The sequence below is a fragment of the Numenius arquata genome, chromosome 10 (assembly GCF_964106895.1).
Source record: "Numenius arquata chromosome 10, bNumArq3.hap1.1, whole genome shotgun sequence".
Taxonomy (NCBI): Eukaryota; Metazoa; Chordata; class Aves; order Charadriiformes; family Scolopacidae; genus Numenius; species Numenius arquata.
In genome coordinates, this window is record NC_133585.1 from 46,801,790 (window position 1) to 46,818,407 (window position 16,618).

Below are 16,618 nucleotides of genomic sequence, written 5' to 3' on the forward strand. Positions count from 1 at the left end.
TGGCTGCTGCCGGCCAGCGCGGTGAAGGGAGAGAGAAAGAGGAGACGGGTTCTTACCCATTTTTAATATAGCGCGTGGGTGAAGTTAGACATTAGCTTTCTACTGCTTCATCACATTCTGTAAAGGGTAATTTGGCACAGTTGCAAATCGGTAATACAGCAGAAACAGTTTCACAGTAAAACGTTAAAATTACTCAACTAGCGACACCTAAAACCAGAGTTCCTTCCCTCAACATACTCATTACATGTGTTTGTGCGCTGTATGTGATAAAAAAAAAAGGCCTGGTAACCTGAAGCATAAATCCAGCTGTTGGAGAATAAAGGGACACTTGAAAAGTATCTCCCCTTAAGTTTTTGAAAAATACATACTAAAGATTAGGCATGTAGTGTATCTAAAAATTACAGGGCTTACAGTAGCACGCCTTGTAATTTCACATGCGTAACATGGAAGGAAAAAAAGGCATGAGGACTCAATTTTATTGAAATCAGAATTATGCCACCTAATGCTCAAATCATATTTAGGCGATTATTACCAGACTTCAAAAACAGCGGTTCTGTTGAAAGCAGGTTAAAAGAGTATTTGCACAGGTTTCATTTACAGTCTGTTCTATAGACAATTTCAGATAAATCGATAGACTTCTGCTTGCAACCTAGTTAAAACTGTGCACCTAAGTTTTTATCTCAAGTAGAAAGGGCTCCTCACACGTAACTATAACCTAAGAGCTCAACTTACCCCTTCTTTTAAAAATGACTGCTTTTTTGAGGGCAGGAAACAAGAAAGGTGAAAAACATTAATGACAGTGTTTCTGTTTTCTCACACTCCTCCCTGGTTAATCTGGAACCTCTTCTTTTTTTGCTCAGTTTACTGTCCAGATGAACTGTTATGGTTCCGTTAAAAACCAAACAAACTTGCTAATTAGACAAAAGAGATCCACATGCATTTCCCAATATGCAGATCTGGGCTTTGGTGAAAAACACACAGTGAGCCCAATGCTCGCGACAATCTAGATTCTCCCGACAATCTAGATTCTCCCGTAGGCTTAACTGCAAGTAGTTTGTGATTCCACTGCACGAGGCGCAGTCTGGACTTCATTAAATGTATTTACGTACTTTCTTGCATTGAGACTACTGTTCTGCGATTGTCTATCAGGTACAATTGCTACAAATCCCACATTAAGAAAGCTCACTTTTGAATTTAATCACCAGTGCTGTAATTCTCAAGTATGTGAAAGATGATGAGGAAGGAAGAAGCTCTTAGACTTTGCTGCTTTTTTTCTTTTAACAGTGTTACAAACAATTATAAGGCCAAAATACACAATATTAAATAGAAAATCTAAAATTAAGTTGCTGGTATTCAGTGACAAAACTGAGGTATACAAAATGTTTTTACAATTGTGCGTAAATTTGCAATAGTTTTCAAAAGGTGCTTTTCCATTTTCAGCTAGTGGTTCGTTGTCCAGGTGATCTTCCTGTATATTAGTACACGTGGTGTAACTGTGACCAATTAAAAACTACAGTCTATTCAATATCTAATGGTTCTTCAGAACTCTTTTTTTAACATTCCATTTATTATAACAGCAGTAAGGTAGCAAAATAAAACTATGCCCAAAACAACTCATATACATATGAGTTGTCGATATATTGTTTTTACTGTTAAAAATGAAAAGTGACTTTATTTTTCAGTTTACTTCGGATGTTGGGGTATGAAAAGCACACTGAGCATTCGCTCAGAATTCAGAAATTGTCAGGACTTATCCTAGAGAAAACAAAGTGTAAAACAGAATAAAAATGGCAGTGCCAAGTATTTTTTTCTCCTTCCACATCCTATTGGCAACTGATAAAAGCACACGCAGATAATGTAACTACACTGGACGTCAAAAAAAAGAATTTTAAAGTTATAAAACTAGAGAGCTTTTGGCAGAGCATTTCCCTGAGTCTTCATTTTTTAAAATTATATGCTAGACATCATGTTCATACAATCCGTTACAAAGGGCTTGATTAATAAAAACTGTGTAGCTATATATATATATATATATGCAAAAGTTAGGTACTTCTATTCTTAAAAAGCCTAAGCAAGAACTGCTGAGGAAGCAATTTGATTTTTCAGAATCTGCTATTTTTCCTAAGGAGAAAAGCAAACTTCACATACTTTTGCATTGAGACTGATAATTTGAAATTACACCACACGACTCGTGATTTGTGAACAAGTCTAACAGGGATATCTTTTGGGGCAAGACCAAAACAAAAACCTCTGGGACTGCTACAGAATTTAAAAAAACTTTGGTTTTTATAATGTTTTCTGCAAAAATAGAAGGCATAACTGTGCATCAAAATGATACGATTTTGTATTTTAATCTGCTTACATTGTTTTCATCAGCACGTTGGACTTTCTGCAAGTCTTTACTGTAAAGATGTATTTTAGTAACAGTAATTAGTTGGCTGTAATAAGCTTTCTGCATTATTTAAATGTAAGAAGGCTATTGGCATCTTGGAAAAAGGTACATTCAACAACAGATGAACTGAAGTCCATCCACCGAACGTTCACCACTCCAGCTCTACGGGATACTCCCCCGTGAGACACGCTGTGCAGTGACCGATCTTCCCAAGGCGCGATTTCTGGCTTTTAAAGCTGTTCTCGTTCTCTTGTCTCGCTTTGATGCTTTCTTGCACGGACGACACCAGCCCTTCCACGGAGAGATACACAACACTGTCTGCTCCTAGAGGAAATAAATAATATATGTCACCTATATGGCAAAAATAGAAATAAAATTCAGAGTGTGCATTAAGACTCCCAAAACTCCCTGTGGTTTCCCAGAGTGACCCAGCAGTCGGTGTCTGGAAGCAGCCGTGTGTGTGGCTGGTGCTTCCCAACCTGCCCAGCTCAGACCACAAACCCTCACTGGGACTTGGTGGGGGGTGACAACCATCATGTTAAAAAATAATTAAGTATGCAGTTCGTACAAATGTTCTAGCAGTAGGAAAGTTTGAAAGTTTTTTCATATCATTAGTTTTCTATCGTTTGCACTCATTACTTTGTGAATAATACTTAAAAATGAGATATCCTAGAAACTTGAAATGTTTCAACATGCCATCGTACTAATTTTGGGGAAAAGAATTCATTGCAACATTAGTGAAATTATTTAAGACAGGAAAGCCGAGTTTACAGTTTTCTAACTGTAACCACAGCTGTGTTCTTAAACTATTTTTTAAAATCTTTTGCAGCACAATAGGACATAAACTGTAGATCTCCACACTCTGGAGCCTTCACGTGACTTGTGTTGCTGTCACCCAGATGAAGAGCACATTATTTATCACAAGCAACATAAGCTCTCGCTTCCTCTTTTGTTCTGCTGCAAACGTGACTCGTTCTAAAAGTTTGAGAATGTACTTAACATTCTTTGATTAGTTTCAAATGTCATTTCTTTGAAAGCCAAATATATAATGCAGTTAAAATTATTTACATAAATTTAAATTTATAGAAAAATCAGTAGTTTAAAAAATCTGGACATACTTTTATGAATATTTCATAAAAGTGAAACTACATTAGCTTTTTGTTATAGGACGGATTTTCACCGAATATTTTGCCAACAGTAGCTCCTTGTTGTAAAGAGTTTCCCAGAAGCAGCTCTAAGTATTGGAAAGCTGTGTTGTCACACCTTATTTGTCACTTACGATTATGCAATTATTCTAATGCCTTCTATTGTTTGGAGAAATACAATTCACTGTGTTAAAAAAAAAGTGTGTAACTAAATTGGTTTGATCGTAGGGTACTCACAATGCAGAAATGTACTGTATTAACCTTAGTCAGTTCTGCCACTGTTGCCTTGATGTGTCGTCCTTTATTTTGACGTAGACAATCAAATACCTACAGGTAAAATCTCTCTCTCCAAAATAAAAAAAAAAAGAAAAAAGAAGAAGAAAAAAGTAGCATTTACCTATATAGTTTGCAAGATCGTGAAATTCAGGTCTGTTGGCAATGAGTTCTTCTTTAGTTGGAATGTTTATTCCCATGTAACAAGGAAATCTTATGGGAGGTGAAGCCACACGGATGTGCACCTGAATAAAAACAGGTTCAAAACAGACAGCTGTAAGGTGAAGATCATTATATCACAACACAATAGCAAAGTCCCAGCTCTGAAAAATAGTAATGAAGAACAGGCCAGAGCACTACACAAAAGTCATTACGGTTAAAAGTAAGATAAAGGTTTTTTCAGATTTTTAGAATTTATTTTTACAGTATTTCCTAGTGTTATTCATAGAATCACAGAATAGTTTGGGTTGGAAGGAATCTGTAGAGGCCATCTAGTCCCACCTCCCTGCAATGAGCAGGGACATCTTCAACTAGATCAAGTTGCTAAGAGCCCCATCCAGGGATGGGGCATCTACCATGTCTCTGGGCAACCTGGCCCAGTGTTTCACCACCCTCAGCGTAAAAAAATTCTTCCTTCTATCTAGTCTATATCTTCTCTCTTTTAGTTTAAAACCATTAGCCTACTCTTGTCCTATTGCAACAGGCCCTGCTAAAAAGTTTGTTCCCACCTTTCTTCTAAGCTGCCTGTAAGTACTGGAAGGCCACAATAAGATCTTCCCAGAGCCTTCTCTTCCCCAGGCTGAACACCCCAACTCTCTCGGCCTGTCCTCACAGCAGAGGTGCTCCATCCCTCTGAGCATCTTCAGGGCCTGGCCTCCTCTGGACTTGTTCCAATGGGTCCATGTCCTTCTTATGTTGGGGGCTCCAGGGCTGGATGCAGCGCTGCAGGTGGGGTCTCACCAGGGCAGAGCAGAGAGGAAGCCCCTCTCTTGCCCCACTGGCCACGCTGCTTTTGATGCAGCCCAGGATGCGGTTGGCTTTCTGGACTGCGTTATAAACAGAGACCTGTTCCTCTCCCCTTCATCACCCAAAAATCACAGTCATACAAAAGAAACTTCTCAACCTATCCTATCTTTACAATAAACATGCATTAGCTATTGGGTTTTTTTGCACACTTCCACTTGTAAATAAGGCAACAACGTATAGTATAAATGAAGACAAGCCCCTGTGCTTTACTCTCCCATCAGCCCTCTATTTACATCTGTATTGCGCTGACTGGAAATTAACTTACCTCTTTGGCTCCTGATTCTCTCAGTAGTTTTATTATGGGTGAAATGGTATTGCCCCTCACAATTGAATCATCAATGATAACGACTCGCTTGCCTTTAAAATTATCAGACAGAACGCCAAACTTCTTTGCAACACCAAGTTGCCGTAACCTCATATTTGGCTGGATAAACGTTCTTCCTACGTATCGATTTTTACAGAGTACTTCAACGTACGGTAGTCCGCACTGTAAACAGGAAACAGTTAAACAGAATTAATATCTAAAGAACTGATTATTCTCAGTTTCTGTTTTTTTAAAGCAACCTTAGGACTTCGTATGACTTCACAGTAACCAAAAGCCTTTACAAAACTAATGGCCCGTACCATTATACTCCATTAGAAAAAGAGATATGTGTAAATATGCTTGGGAAAAATTAAAAAAAAAAAAAGGAAAGTTAACATATACCTTTTGAGCATAACCAAGAGCTGCTGGGGTTGCAGACTCTGGAACAGTGCTGACCAGGTCTGCTTCCACTGGTGCTTCGATGGCAAGCTGCTGCCCACATCTTCTCCTGACTGAATACACCATCTGACCTAAGGACAGCAAGAAGTGTTATTCCTGGTGTGCATAATTCACATTTCCTCTCAGTTTGTCATACAAATTTCCATGGCAAGTTGCAGGCTTACAAGTCAGCAAGAAAAGCTCCAGAACTAATAAGCAGTCATTCACATACGGTCATTTTTTATTTCCTTCCATAATGTTATATTCTAACATTCATATCACTACACAGAGAATTAAAATCCAGTTTGCCCTAATCTGGTAACTAAAGGTCCTGTGGATGTTACAAAATCTATTTACAGGAGGAAAGGAGAAGTAGAAATTATGCCTGCATGTTCATAACATGCATATTCTATTTTTAGGCTGGTTTCTCCAGCAAAGTTTGTGCAATCCTGCTCTCTGCCTCTGCCCAGTTACTAACTTCAAATCAGTTGGCAAAATTCACCCCAAATTTAATAAGGGGATAAGAGGCCTCGGAAGCTTTTAAGGTCCTAAAAAATTTGCAACATGGGAAAGAACTGGAGGTATTGAGGCATGGCAAAGGGTACAGTGGCGGCACTAAGGAACGTAAGAAGTGAGGGCACTGAAGGGTAAGAAGAGCATGAAAAAAAGGGATGTGGGATGAAACTGGATTTATAAGAGTAGGGAACTCCATTGGATCCAGATGGCATGTCCAGAGAAAGCAAAGAAGAGCTTATTAGATATGACAGTCCTGACTAATATCTCGTAACTAAGACAACTTTTTACGGCTTCTACTGAAATAATCATAAAAACATTAGACTGCCAACCCCAAGTACTTAGATAATGCATAGATTTACATGTTATATGAAAAGCATCTTCCTGAAATAACCCTTTCTTGCAAAGAAAACACCAAGATAAAGTTGTTTTGCAGATCCTATTTTATAAGTCTAAATTTTAAAAAGTTGTCCAAGAACCAATAAAGTTCCTTTCTTAAGTCTCTCACATCTAAGGGCTGTTTCCTCTACCTTAATCATGTTTGTGGCTCTTTGCATCCCCTCCATAGGACTAGGTGGGCCTGACTGAGGCCATCTGCACAGCCAGGAACAGGAAGGTGATGTTTCATGCTCCTCCTGATGACTATTATCTCCTCAAGAACTGTGCCAACCTGTTCTGTCCCAGCCCTGTTCTGCAAGCTCACATTCCGTGGTACCCTCCTGTGATCCCAGATCCTTTCCAGAGTTGTCGTTCTCCAGGATAACATCTTCTGGGATGGTGAGGGACTTTGTACGTTTTATCATCTTACCTTCAAAAATACTGTCTGGTCTTGCAAAATAAACATATTCAAAGATGCAGAATGCTGAGGGATCTCCTTCAGGTCTTGGAACAACATCCAGTGTCTGAACATCATATCTGGATATTTTCACAATCTCTCCAGGAAGGACTTCACGATAGTACCTTGAAAGAGAAATACATGGCGTTTAGAAATGTCCTGAACCTGGATGATAGCTTCAAAATACAAACAAGATTCAACTCACAGAACAAATGCTTTTGAACATCCTAACACAACTGTTTGTTTCTATCTTAGGATTTGACCTAGGGTATTTTAAGACCAACATGCTAAGAAAAGTGAGCCTTACTAAATCAGTCTGAATTAATAACCAAAAGCAGTAAATTAATACTTAGGACCAGAGAATTATGGTATTCTTTCTATATGTGAGACGTACAGTACTCAGTCTAGTACAGACTTAATTGAGATTAAATATATTTTAATAATTTAGTCTTAGAACAATACTAGGAAACTTTTATTTGAAAGCTAATAAACATTATAATGCAATATATAAACCATAATCAACAATAAAGATGGTAGCCAAAGAAATCCTGCCCCACAGGCCTGTATCTAGAGAAATATCTGTCTAGAGGTGACAGGCAGCTACCTCTGAATGAAGTAAAACTGACTGGAAAGATACATTCCAATTCTCATATCTGAAGAAATATGGAATAGTATTAGGTTTATTACGTTACAGTGTTTAACCTTATTAAACATTTTTCTAGATCCTTTAGTGAGTCCTCAGGTGGCTATTCTAACACTTTCAATCTGAATCTTTCACATAATATTGAAATATTCTGGAGATATAAATCAGAGTTGAGTCAATTTGTGCATATTTGCTGGTGATACACTAACATCAGCAGGCAGCAGCACTGGCTACAGCAGAACTTTATAGACAAAACTGCTTTTTAAAAAAACCCACAGGCTTCAGCTGATGGTCCTGCATGGTAAGCTTCTCTTAACAGAGATTTTGAAGAAATTTCAGAAAACAGTTACCCATATGTAGAATAAATTGTCTCAGGAAAGCCCCTGTCACCAATAGCTAACACAGATCCTACACAGATAGGGTAGAAGTCACAGCAAAAGAACTCAGAACACCACGCCTACAATAAACCACTGCAGAATGGCATAAAAGACTACTAGAGTCACGTTGCTTCCTGGGTTTGCTTTACATTTCTTTTTATTCTGTGGTTGTGTTCTTAATGCAGTTTTGCGCTGCTTTTTATATGAAGAGGATCCAACTGCACTTATTAGTCTAGTCCCCAAATGCACATTTTTATAATGTCTGATTAGGAAATTAAATATACTTCCTCATAATCTTTCTTACTTTAATTATGTTCTAGTTCACTATTGCTTCCACTCCACACTTCTAAAGATCAATTTGGGGTCTCCCAAAGAGCCTCTTGCCCTTCGCTTTTTGTCTAGAGAAAGTATCATGCCTTTATTTTCAGAGTATCTTAGCTAGAGCGGTAACACGAATGTCACCCGTGTTTTGGCTCCGATGGGTGTTTGCACGCATGGAAACAGTTTCAGGCGCCTGTCACTTTTTTCAAACAAGGAGACTGGCTCATCAGACAGCATATGCTACAGCTCAGGTTAGTCCAGCCTGCGAGCTGCCAATGTAACCTCTCCATAGTTGAAGAATTATTTTGTAATACAATGATTCTGCTGCAAACTAGGCTAAAAATTAAAAACTTATATGGATAACCAAGTAAGAACCATTTACTTCTACAACAGTAGTCATCTTTTCTGTTACTTTCTGAACACATAATTCTTCTTTTACATTAATAAACTGGCAAAAAACAGGACTAGTAAAAAAAACCTTCTAACAAACTGATCCTTGATGTCTTTTATGTTGTTATAGATTATGATATTTGGCATTTTGAGGTTTAATGTTTAATCACTTCCTGAGGAGAGCTTTCAGATAAAGTAAGAATCAGGGCACTTACTCTGCACCGATAGACAAAAAGCTACAAGATTCAGAGGAGACGACCCATCCTTCTGTTTCACTGTTATCTTTTCCTGAAATGAAAGATTTCAGTTAGATTCCACAATTCTTGTTATCATTACCCCCTCTCCAATTGCACTTCCACTGCGATATCTTGGCTTGCTATGGTTTAGCTTGCCAAGTGCACAATTAAAGACTGTTGTGATTTCTAACTAAAAGGTATAGCATTCCAAAGTTTCTGTAATATTATTTAAAAAAAAACCAAACTCAAACAAACAACACAAACATCATAAACCTGTTCTAGGCAGAAGTGGAAGTAACAGCATCATATTCCCAGATCATGAAGAGAGACAATTCAGACAACTACCTGCTATCCACTATTTCAAACTTTTCCAATTCTAGTTCAGTGACTTTAGATATACATAATTATTTTATTCATACAAGAAACTCCTTACTTTTCCTATGCTAAATGTCTTGATAGATCCTTTTGATTACAATGGATGCTGGACTGAACTCCAATAGGGAGAGTTTTCAGAGACAGGCACAGGAAAGACTGAATTGTGTAAAATAGGGTAGGAATGTTTGTGTGCTTTAAAAAAACGTCAGTAATTTTTCTTGTGGTTAAAATTACCAAGTTTTGTGAAGATATGGAAGCATTTACTACTTCACCTTCAAATTATTTTATCACTTCATGGAAAATGTCAATTTACAGGCTAAACAGGAACACAAAAAAAAAATCCCATAAATTGATTGCATACGTGTGACTGGGAGTGCTTGGCATTTAGAAATACATTGCCAGTTATCCAGAACTTCTCGGACACCTTACTACAGGAGAAAGGAAGAAAACAGACTTGTTTCTGGACTGCACATAGTCCTGAGCAACTGGCTGTAGGTGGCCCTGCTTCAACAAGGGCTTTAGACCAGACAACTTCCAGAGGTGCCTTCCAACCTCAACCCTCCTGTGATTCTGTTCATCCCTGCTTTCCTGTTTAGGTGATGAGATGTTAATTCAATTTTCATGAATATTCTATTACAGTTGGGCTGCCTAATTCTGACACTTCCATCAGGTGACTAGGATTCCCCTTTGCTGGGAATAGAAAAGATGTTTAGAGACTTCCTACAAATTATTTCTTCTTTACCAACATTTTTTTTTGTTTTGAATTTTCAAAACTGACTTTTGCATCACATATTCCTACTTACACCTCAGTAAGTGTAGCTTTAATTAGTTATATCAGTGATTTCAGGCACAAACTATATGTGTACATATATATATGTCTGCGTGTATATGAATGTATATGTATGGTTTACCTTTTCCATTCATGTCCCCTACTGGAATAAGGCGGCCAATGCAGAGTGGGCGATTCCCATACGGATCACGTACTGCATAGATTATGTCTTTATGCATAATGAGCAATGAATATGAAGTTGGAGTTTCATTCATTAAATTTTTTATTCTGAAATGAGACACAGGTGAACATAATCGTGTGCAAATACAGCTGCATATCATGCTGAGATTAAATTGCTGTTCGTGATTCCAAAACTCATACTCCTCACCTTGCTACCCAGTCGGCTGTATCGTCATTTTCTAGAGGAGGTGTGAAAGCCAGCAGCTGGGTGATCAGTTCACTGTCAGAACTGGTCGACAGTCCTACACCGTGCCGCATAAGCTTTTAAGGCACAAAACAAAAAGTGTTACCAACATTAAATAAAAAAAATAAATCCACATAACACTGCTCAGATTTTAATCGAACAACACCTTTGTGCAATGAACAAATGTTTTAAAACCCATCAGTGCTTCAGGTGATGAGATCATAATAATGTCAAATTTCTTCCAACAAACCAAATATGTAAAACAAGCTGCTACAATCATCTATGCCTGGTATTACATTTCTCCCTTTGCATCTCATTCCTTTGCTCCACACCCAACCAAAATTAATAGCACCAATATTCAGGGCATAAATTAATTTTTGGGCCATTTAATCAGCTTCGTGCTTCTGCTTGCTCTGGGAAGAGAGGTAAAATAAACAAGGGAAAATATGAAATTACCTACATCAGATACAGAAAGAGATATCAAGGCAGAATGGTGGTTTGGACATAAAGCCGCAACAAGAAAAAAAGAGGTGCGAAGGGACGCAGAGTGGGATTAAAAACCTGAAATCCCACAATTTAAAGTTTGTTAGACCTGGTCAGTCAAATTGTTCTGTCTTGGTGTATTTATGCTTCTAAGGGAGAAGAGAACCTGCAGTACATCTAGCCAACTATTACAACTCATTCAATGCTGTATGCATTACAGTTCCTAGTTTTTATCTTTAGAAATCATTTTACATCTCATGTGACTCTGATTCTCCACTCTCTGTGGACATTTCGTCACCACTGTTTTTTTATCCCATCCATTCATACACTTGTGTCTCTGATTAAAGAGGGGCAGGTTCCTTTGGGCATGCCATACATTTGCCTCGCTTCAATGCAAGAGTATGTCCTCTCACTTTTGGATGGAACATATCATAGAAGAGATTTCACAATGAAACCTCTGCTAAATTTTAATTTGGTTCCATAAAACATACCCTTCTAGCCAAACACACTATAAATTTGGCATTTGTTGGTTGATGTCCTGACAGTGCTCATGATTAATTTTGCAAGCCAGAAATACAAATGAAGACAATATTCCAAACCAGACATTTCATATTACTATTACCTCACCTTCTTATGCCTCTCCTAACTCTAAGCATATGATTTGCTGCTTCTATCAGGAGCAAAGGTGTCACAAAGGAGCAGAGCTTCAAGCCAACCTCCCTTTTTTAATGGCTGAGTTGGTTTTCTCACTTGATCAATAGGAATGTGACCATCAGTCTAGAGGACTGCTGAATTATCCCTTGTGACAGTTACAAATGTCTCCCCTCCCTAGGATTTTTTCCCCCCAAATGATCTATTTTGATTATGGTGCTCTTTCACTACCCCAAATAGTTTGATATTAAGGAAAAGTCATAGCAAACGTATTGCTTATTGCTGCCTCAGACTCATAAAGAAACGATGCCAGGGCTGCCCCAAGGGGATACGAACCTTCCTCCTCAGTCGTACAGCGTTTGTTAGCTCCCCGTTGTGCGCCACAGCGATCTTCCCATGAAGAGTCTCTACAACAAAAGGCTGGCAGTTCTGCAGCTCAGAAATTCCTGAGGTGGAGTACCTCGTGTGCCCAATCCCGAGGTTTGAAACGTACAGCTTCTTCAGGCTGTCTGCGTTGAAGACATGATTTATAAGACCCATTCCCTTTGGGAGAAAAAGAAAAAAAAGTTCTCTTTGGTTTTGTTTTCCCAGCAACTTCCTCATTTCTCCTTTATTTTTGGTACAGCATTAATGCAAGCAACTTTAAGAGAAAGGCAAATAACCTGAAAGAAATAGGAAAGAAAGAAGCTGAGTAGGTGTCACAGTGATATATCAGATCCCATAACTCCTGTTTTTAAATAAATCAATACGCATTTTTATGCTGAGGATGTTCATGGAATAATCCATCCCTTAACTAAAAAAACATCTGAAAAACACTACCAAACTGTTGTGGTTAAAAACACCAGAAAAAGGACTGCCAGAAGATAGACAAAGTAGAAAAAAGTTGCAAGAAGAAAATTCTACGTAAAGAATACCTTTTACAAGTCAGTAGTGTTTTGGATTTACTTTTATACTGTGTCCATGATAAAGTTTTTTAGATTCTACTGTCATGCTTGCCAATGTCAGAAGCAAAGCTTTTTTCCAGAGCTTTTATTGTTTACTTAAAACAAACCTTTCATATAGCCAAGTTGCCTTCTATCTAAAGCAGAAATGCACCAAAACTTTTTAGTTGGCTCTTAAGAGCTTCTTTTGGCAACAAGCACTGCATGGAGACAATTTAGCAGCAAGAATAGTCTGAAAAAACTACACAGAGAGCAGAAATTAAGACTGGATTCCAGGCCCTCCTACAAACCACTGCTTCTGCTACTGCCTAAGGAAAATATTTACATCCCTCTATGCTCAGTTTCCCTATCACGTGTAGTAATTGTGATATACACGATAGGACACATGATAACACTCCTCCAGGACCTTCGAAGATACATGGGAGAGGTCTGAAGCGGTGAATGGTTCGTTACCTGTGCTGTAAGTACAACAACAAGAGAGTGGGGTGGGAGAGGAAGGACAGGAATTGGTTGAACTGTTCTCAGAGCTCAGAAAGCTTCAAGAAAGCTCAGCTTTAGGGTATTTTCTGCTGTGACCGTTACACAGTCAGAATATCAAGAGGCTGTGCTGGCAATGTGGTTTTAGGATACTTACTATCACGTTAAAAAGTTACTGCCTCAAACTGTCAGACTGGTATAAATTTGCTTTAATGTCTCACAGATGACATAAACGTGGTCTAGAGTCTATGTCATGTGCTCATATACGTACAGAAATGCAAACATGCACTCTTATTTAACTTCGGCCAACTTTATCCTAACAGGAGATCTGGCAGTTCACAGGTCCAGCATTAATGGATGTGGCTGCGTTAAGCATTGCAATAGCTTAAATAAGCAATGTTGTTTTAAACCATTTGGTTACACAAGTACATAATCTTTTCATTGCAGTTTGAAATATTGCTCTGATTGAGACTGCACTGGTGTGGGGTAGCGAATGTGAATTACACCAGTATAAAAAGTTCTCAATTAAGACAATCTTATGTCTGTATTATGCAGGGGCTGGTACATGCCAGAACATGAGAATGGTTTGATGAATAGCTACTTTAACATATTTTTCTGCATATCCAAGTGTGAAACAATTAAAGTCGTTCTCCTACTGTCATCGCTATGCCTATACAAGAGATTTAAGTTTTTCCACATCCTTAGCTAATAAAGTTATGACAATAATGTTTTGTTACACAAATCTAGCTGAAAGGCTCTGACAGACAAATCTGGGCAAGTCTTTCTGGGAGAGTTAAAAACAAAGGATTAATAGCCTTTGTCAAGAGCTGTTAATCCATGGCCAAAGGCTGGCAACAACCAGAAGGGAACAAATAGCCCTGCCGTAGGTGCTCCAGTTTGTACTCTAATATATGTATTGCCTTAAAACTGTTGACAAAGGTGAGTTTGCATGGAAGCATTGGATAGCAAATCCATGCAGTGAGAAGCAGGCACCTTTTCCATCCTGTTGTCTCTGCTGTGAAGCAGAGTCAACGGGAGTTTGGAGGCCAAATGAATGCAGTAGCGTCTTAGCTGCTGAAATTTTTATGGACTAGTTTACCAGAGTCCTAAATATATTTTCACCAGCGTAACAGACCCACATGTTTGTTACATTAGGACCGATTTCAGGATTAAACAAGTCATATAAATTGTACTCCACAGGCCCTTTATTACACGGTGGTGATTACACATTTTAAAAGTGGTGTAGCTGAGAAACATATTTCAAGGATGAAAGCAACCATCACATGCTCTGCAACTCTTAAAATATCAAAGCCAATATGATGAGACAGTCAATTAAATTCTTAACATGACAGCTGAGTATTGCAGCTCAGTAACACGGAAACACTACAAATTATGATATCACCTGCTGGAATTTCATTCTGAGGAGCTCTTTTTACTGTGGGATATATACAGCAGCCCACTTTAAAGGAGACTGGAGTTCCTGTAAACCTTAAGGAAAGCTGAAACTCAAGCAGGAGCAGGAATGAAGAACAGATAATACGGTGAAGTTGAGAAAACCTGCACTTAAAAGTGTGTCTGTGTGTATCAGGCTGTAAGTAACAGATAGGAGGGGGGAAATGCCTGAAGAGGTGACAAACATGATGCTTGATGAGACAAGATTTTGCATGAGGCATTGAGCAGTCATGCATAGATATACATGATACTGCAGCAAAGCAGTTCTTACTCCTGGACTCATTTGAACAACTTAATTAAGCTTCTTCAGAGACCTCTGAACATGAAGACAAACTGCTTTCTGATTGCAGTCAGAGAACACACATCAAGAATTGCCCCATAGTTATTTTGCTGATGTAGCTTTATTTCCTGCAGCTCCTGATTTCCTTCCTTCATGCTTTTCTTTATTTCTCTGCTCTTCCAGGATGGAATAGGCTTATGATTTTTGTTTTTTCTGATCACTATTTAATTCAGAATGAGCTGAAATATCCCTTGAGCATATGGGTATTCTCCTGGCACAATACTTTCAAGGCTATGGACATTTTATGTCTTTTAACATCCCCTGGGATTCTCTCAGCCAGAGAAAGACTGTGTGACCTTCTCAGGCTTCCATTCAATCTTTTATTCTGTTTATTTTTACCTATGGGTAAAGCAGCTGCCACTTCCTTGAGTCTCACAAAGGCAAGAATTAGTCATCCATTTGCTTGTGATAGCTTGTAGTATTTCTTTTCATCTCAAGTTGCATTGGTGCTCCGAGTTAACACCTTAGGTGCGGGGTGACTTTGGTAAGCAGTTTTTGTGACATCAATAGCCTGATCTGGATACTTCTGTGTGTCTGCCACTGTGTGCAAGAACATACCCAGCAGCATAAGGCTGGCATATTTGTTTTAGACGTGCACTTAAGACAGAAATTGCGCAACTAACAGAATTAGATACTATCACTGACAAAACCAAAACAGTCCATCAAAACACGTTACTTTCCCTCTAATTATTCTGTTTCCTAGCTGAAACAAACTTCCATGCATCTCAGGCATCTACAAAACATTCATTTACACTTTACCTTGTGCACTTTGAATGCCTGGGATGACTCCCCATCACTTGTCACAATTCCAGCACTCTCCTGGCCCCTGTGGACAAAATATAACCAACATGAAGCACTGAAACACTTAGAATGAAATGCTTTAACATACAATGGATTGGTGGGCTTTCATCTGTTCTTTGCAACACGAAATTTTAATGTAAGCTTCTTTGTTGTCTTATTTTACAGGCTTGTTATCAAAACTGGTTTCTTGCCCATGTTATGCTTTATTTCAAAACAGTCACATAAGGTTTGTGCCTAAGCCCACTGAATTCACTGGGAATCTTTCCACTAATAAGCACTGGCTCAGGCTCTTACTGCAGTCCTATTTCAGTGTGGGCATAAAATAACAGCAGATGCTTAATCTGAAAAGCCACTTTGCAGTGATAGTCTGGGCTGCAGTAGTAGGCTCTATAGCACTACTCTATTTCTGCTTTGGTTTGGGGAAGGGTGTTAAGAAACTGATGGTTTTACCTAAGGGAATGCAGTGTCTCTTCCAGGGATCACCTATGCAGAAGCTTTTGCATTCTTGCACTTGAGCAGTCAAGCTAACATTTGCACCTCTAAAAGGTATATGGACCCTCTGATAAAAGTGTTTGAGCACATAAAACTAATATCGGACATCACAGCTTCTGAAGTCAAGCAAAACACGCCTGGTGTAGAGCGTCCCTGCAAATGGCAATACTTCTCTTACAGCAAATCAGCCTCAGGCTGGCAGTTGTGCTGTGCTGAGCAGAAGAGCTGGATCAGCTGAAATGAGAGCCTGCTCCCTTTCTCCCCAGCACAGGGGCTGGGTCCCTGGCGCTGCCCGGTCAGAGGCAGGCACAACACTGCACAGCTGCCCAGCATTTATAATTCAGTCTGGAATTTTGTGGGTAACAGTGCGGGCTGCTTGATCTTCCTTTAAAAGGCTTCCTGGAATAATACTTTTACCAAAACTGTTGCCATATGCCCACCGTGCCTGGAACACTCATAGGGACTTTGGTGAGCTCCCATACACGTTCATATATAATAATGACCGAAAAGGAAAGAAGTT

General features: G+C 38.8%; 1 protein-coding gene across 1 annotated transcript in view; it reads right to left on the reverse strand.

Moving 5' to 3' along the window:
• Nucleotides 1-1,255: 1,255 nt before the first annotated feature.
• The window catches only part of PPAT (phosphoribosyl pyrophosphate amidotransferase), a 48,512-nt gene continuing 33,149 nt past the window's right edge, over nucleotides 1,256-16,618 (reverse strand). The window contains exons 2-11 of the mRNA XM_074154313.1: nucleotides 15,565-15,631; nucleotides 11,932-12,138; nucleotides 10,426-10,538; nucleotides 10,180-10,325; nucleotides 8,873-8,945; nucleotides 6,900-7,051; nucleotides 5,543-5,670; nucleotides 5,102-5,323; nucleotides 3,935-4,055; nucleotides 1,256-2,716 (exon numbers count right to left, since the gene is read on the reverse strand). Of these exons, the coding sequence (XP_074010414.1) occupies nucleotides 2,541-2,716; nucleotides 3,935-4,055; nucleotides 5,102-5,323; nucleotides 5,543-5,670; nucleotides 6,900-7,051; nucleotides 8,873-8,945; nucleotides 10,180-10,325; nucleotides 10,426-10,538; nucleotides 11,932-12,138; nucleotides 15,565-15,631 (1,405 nt within the window). The 3' untranslated portion in view covers nucleotides 1,256-2,540. The remainder of the gene's footprint in view (nucleotides 2,717-3,934; nucleotides 4,056-5,101; nucleotides 5,324-5,542; nucleotides 5,671-6,899; nucleotides 7,052-8,872; nucleotides 8,946-10,179; nucleotides 10,326-10,425; nucleotides 10,539-11,931; nucleotides 12,139-15,564; nucleotides 15,632-16,618) is intronic.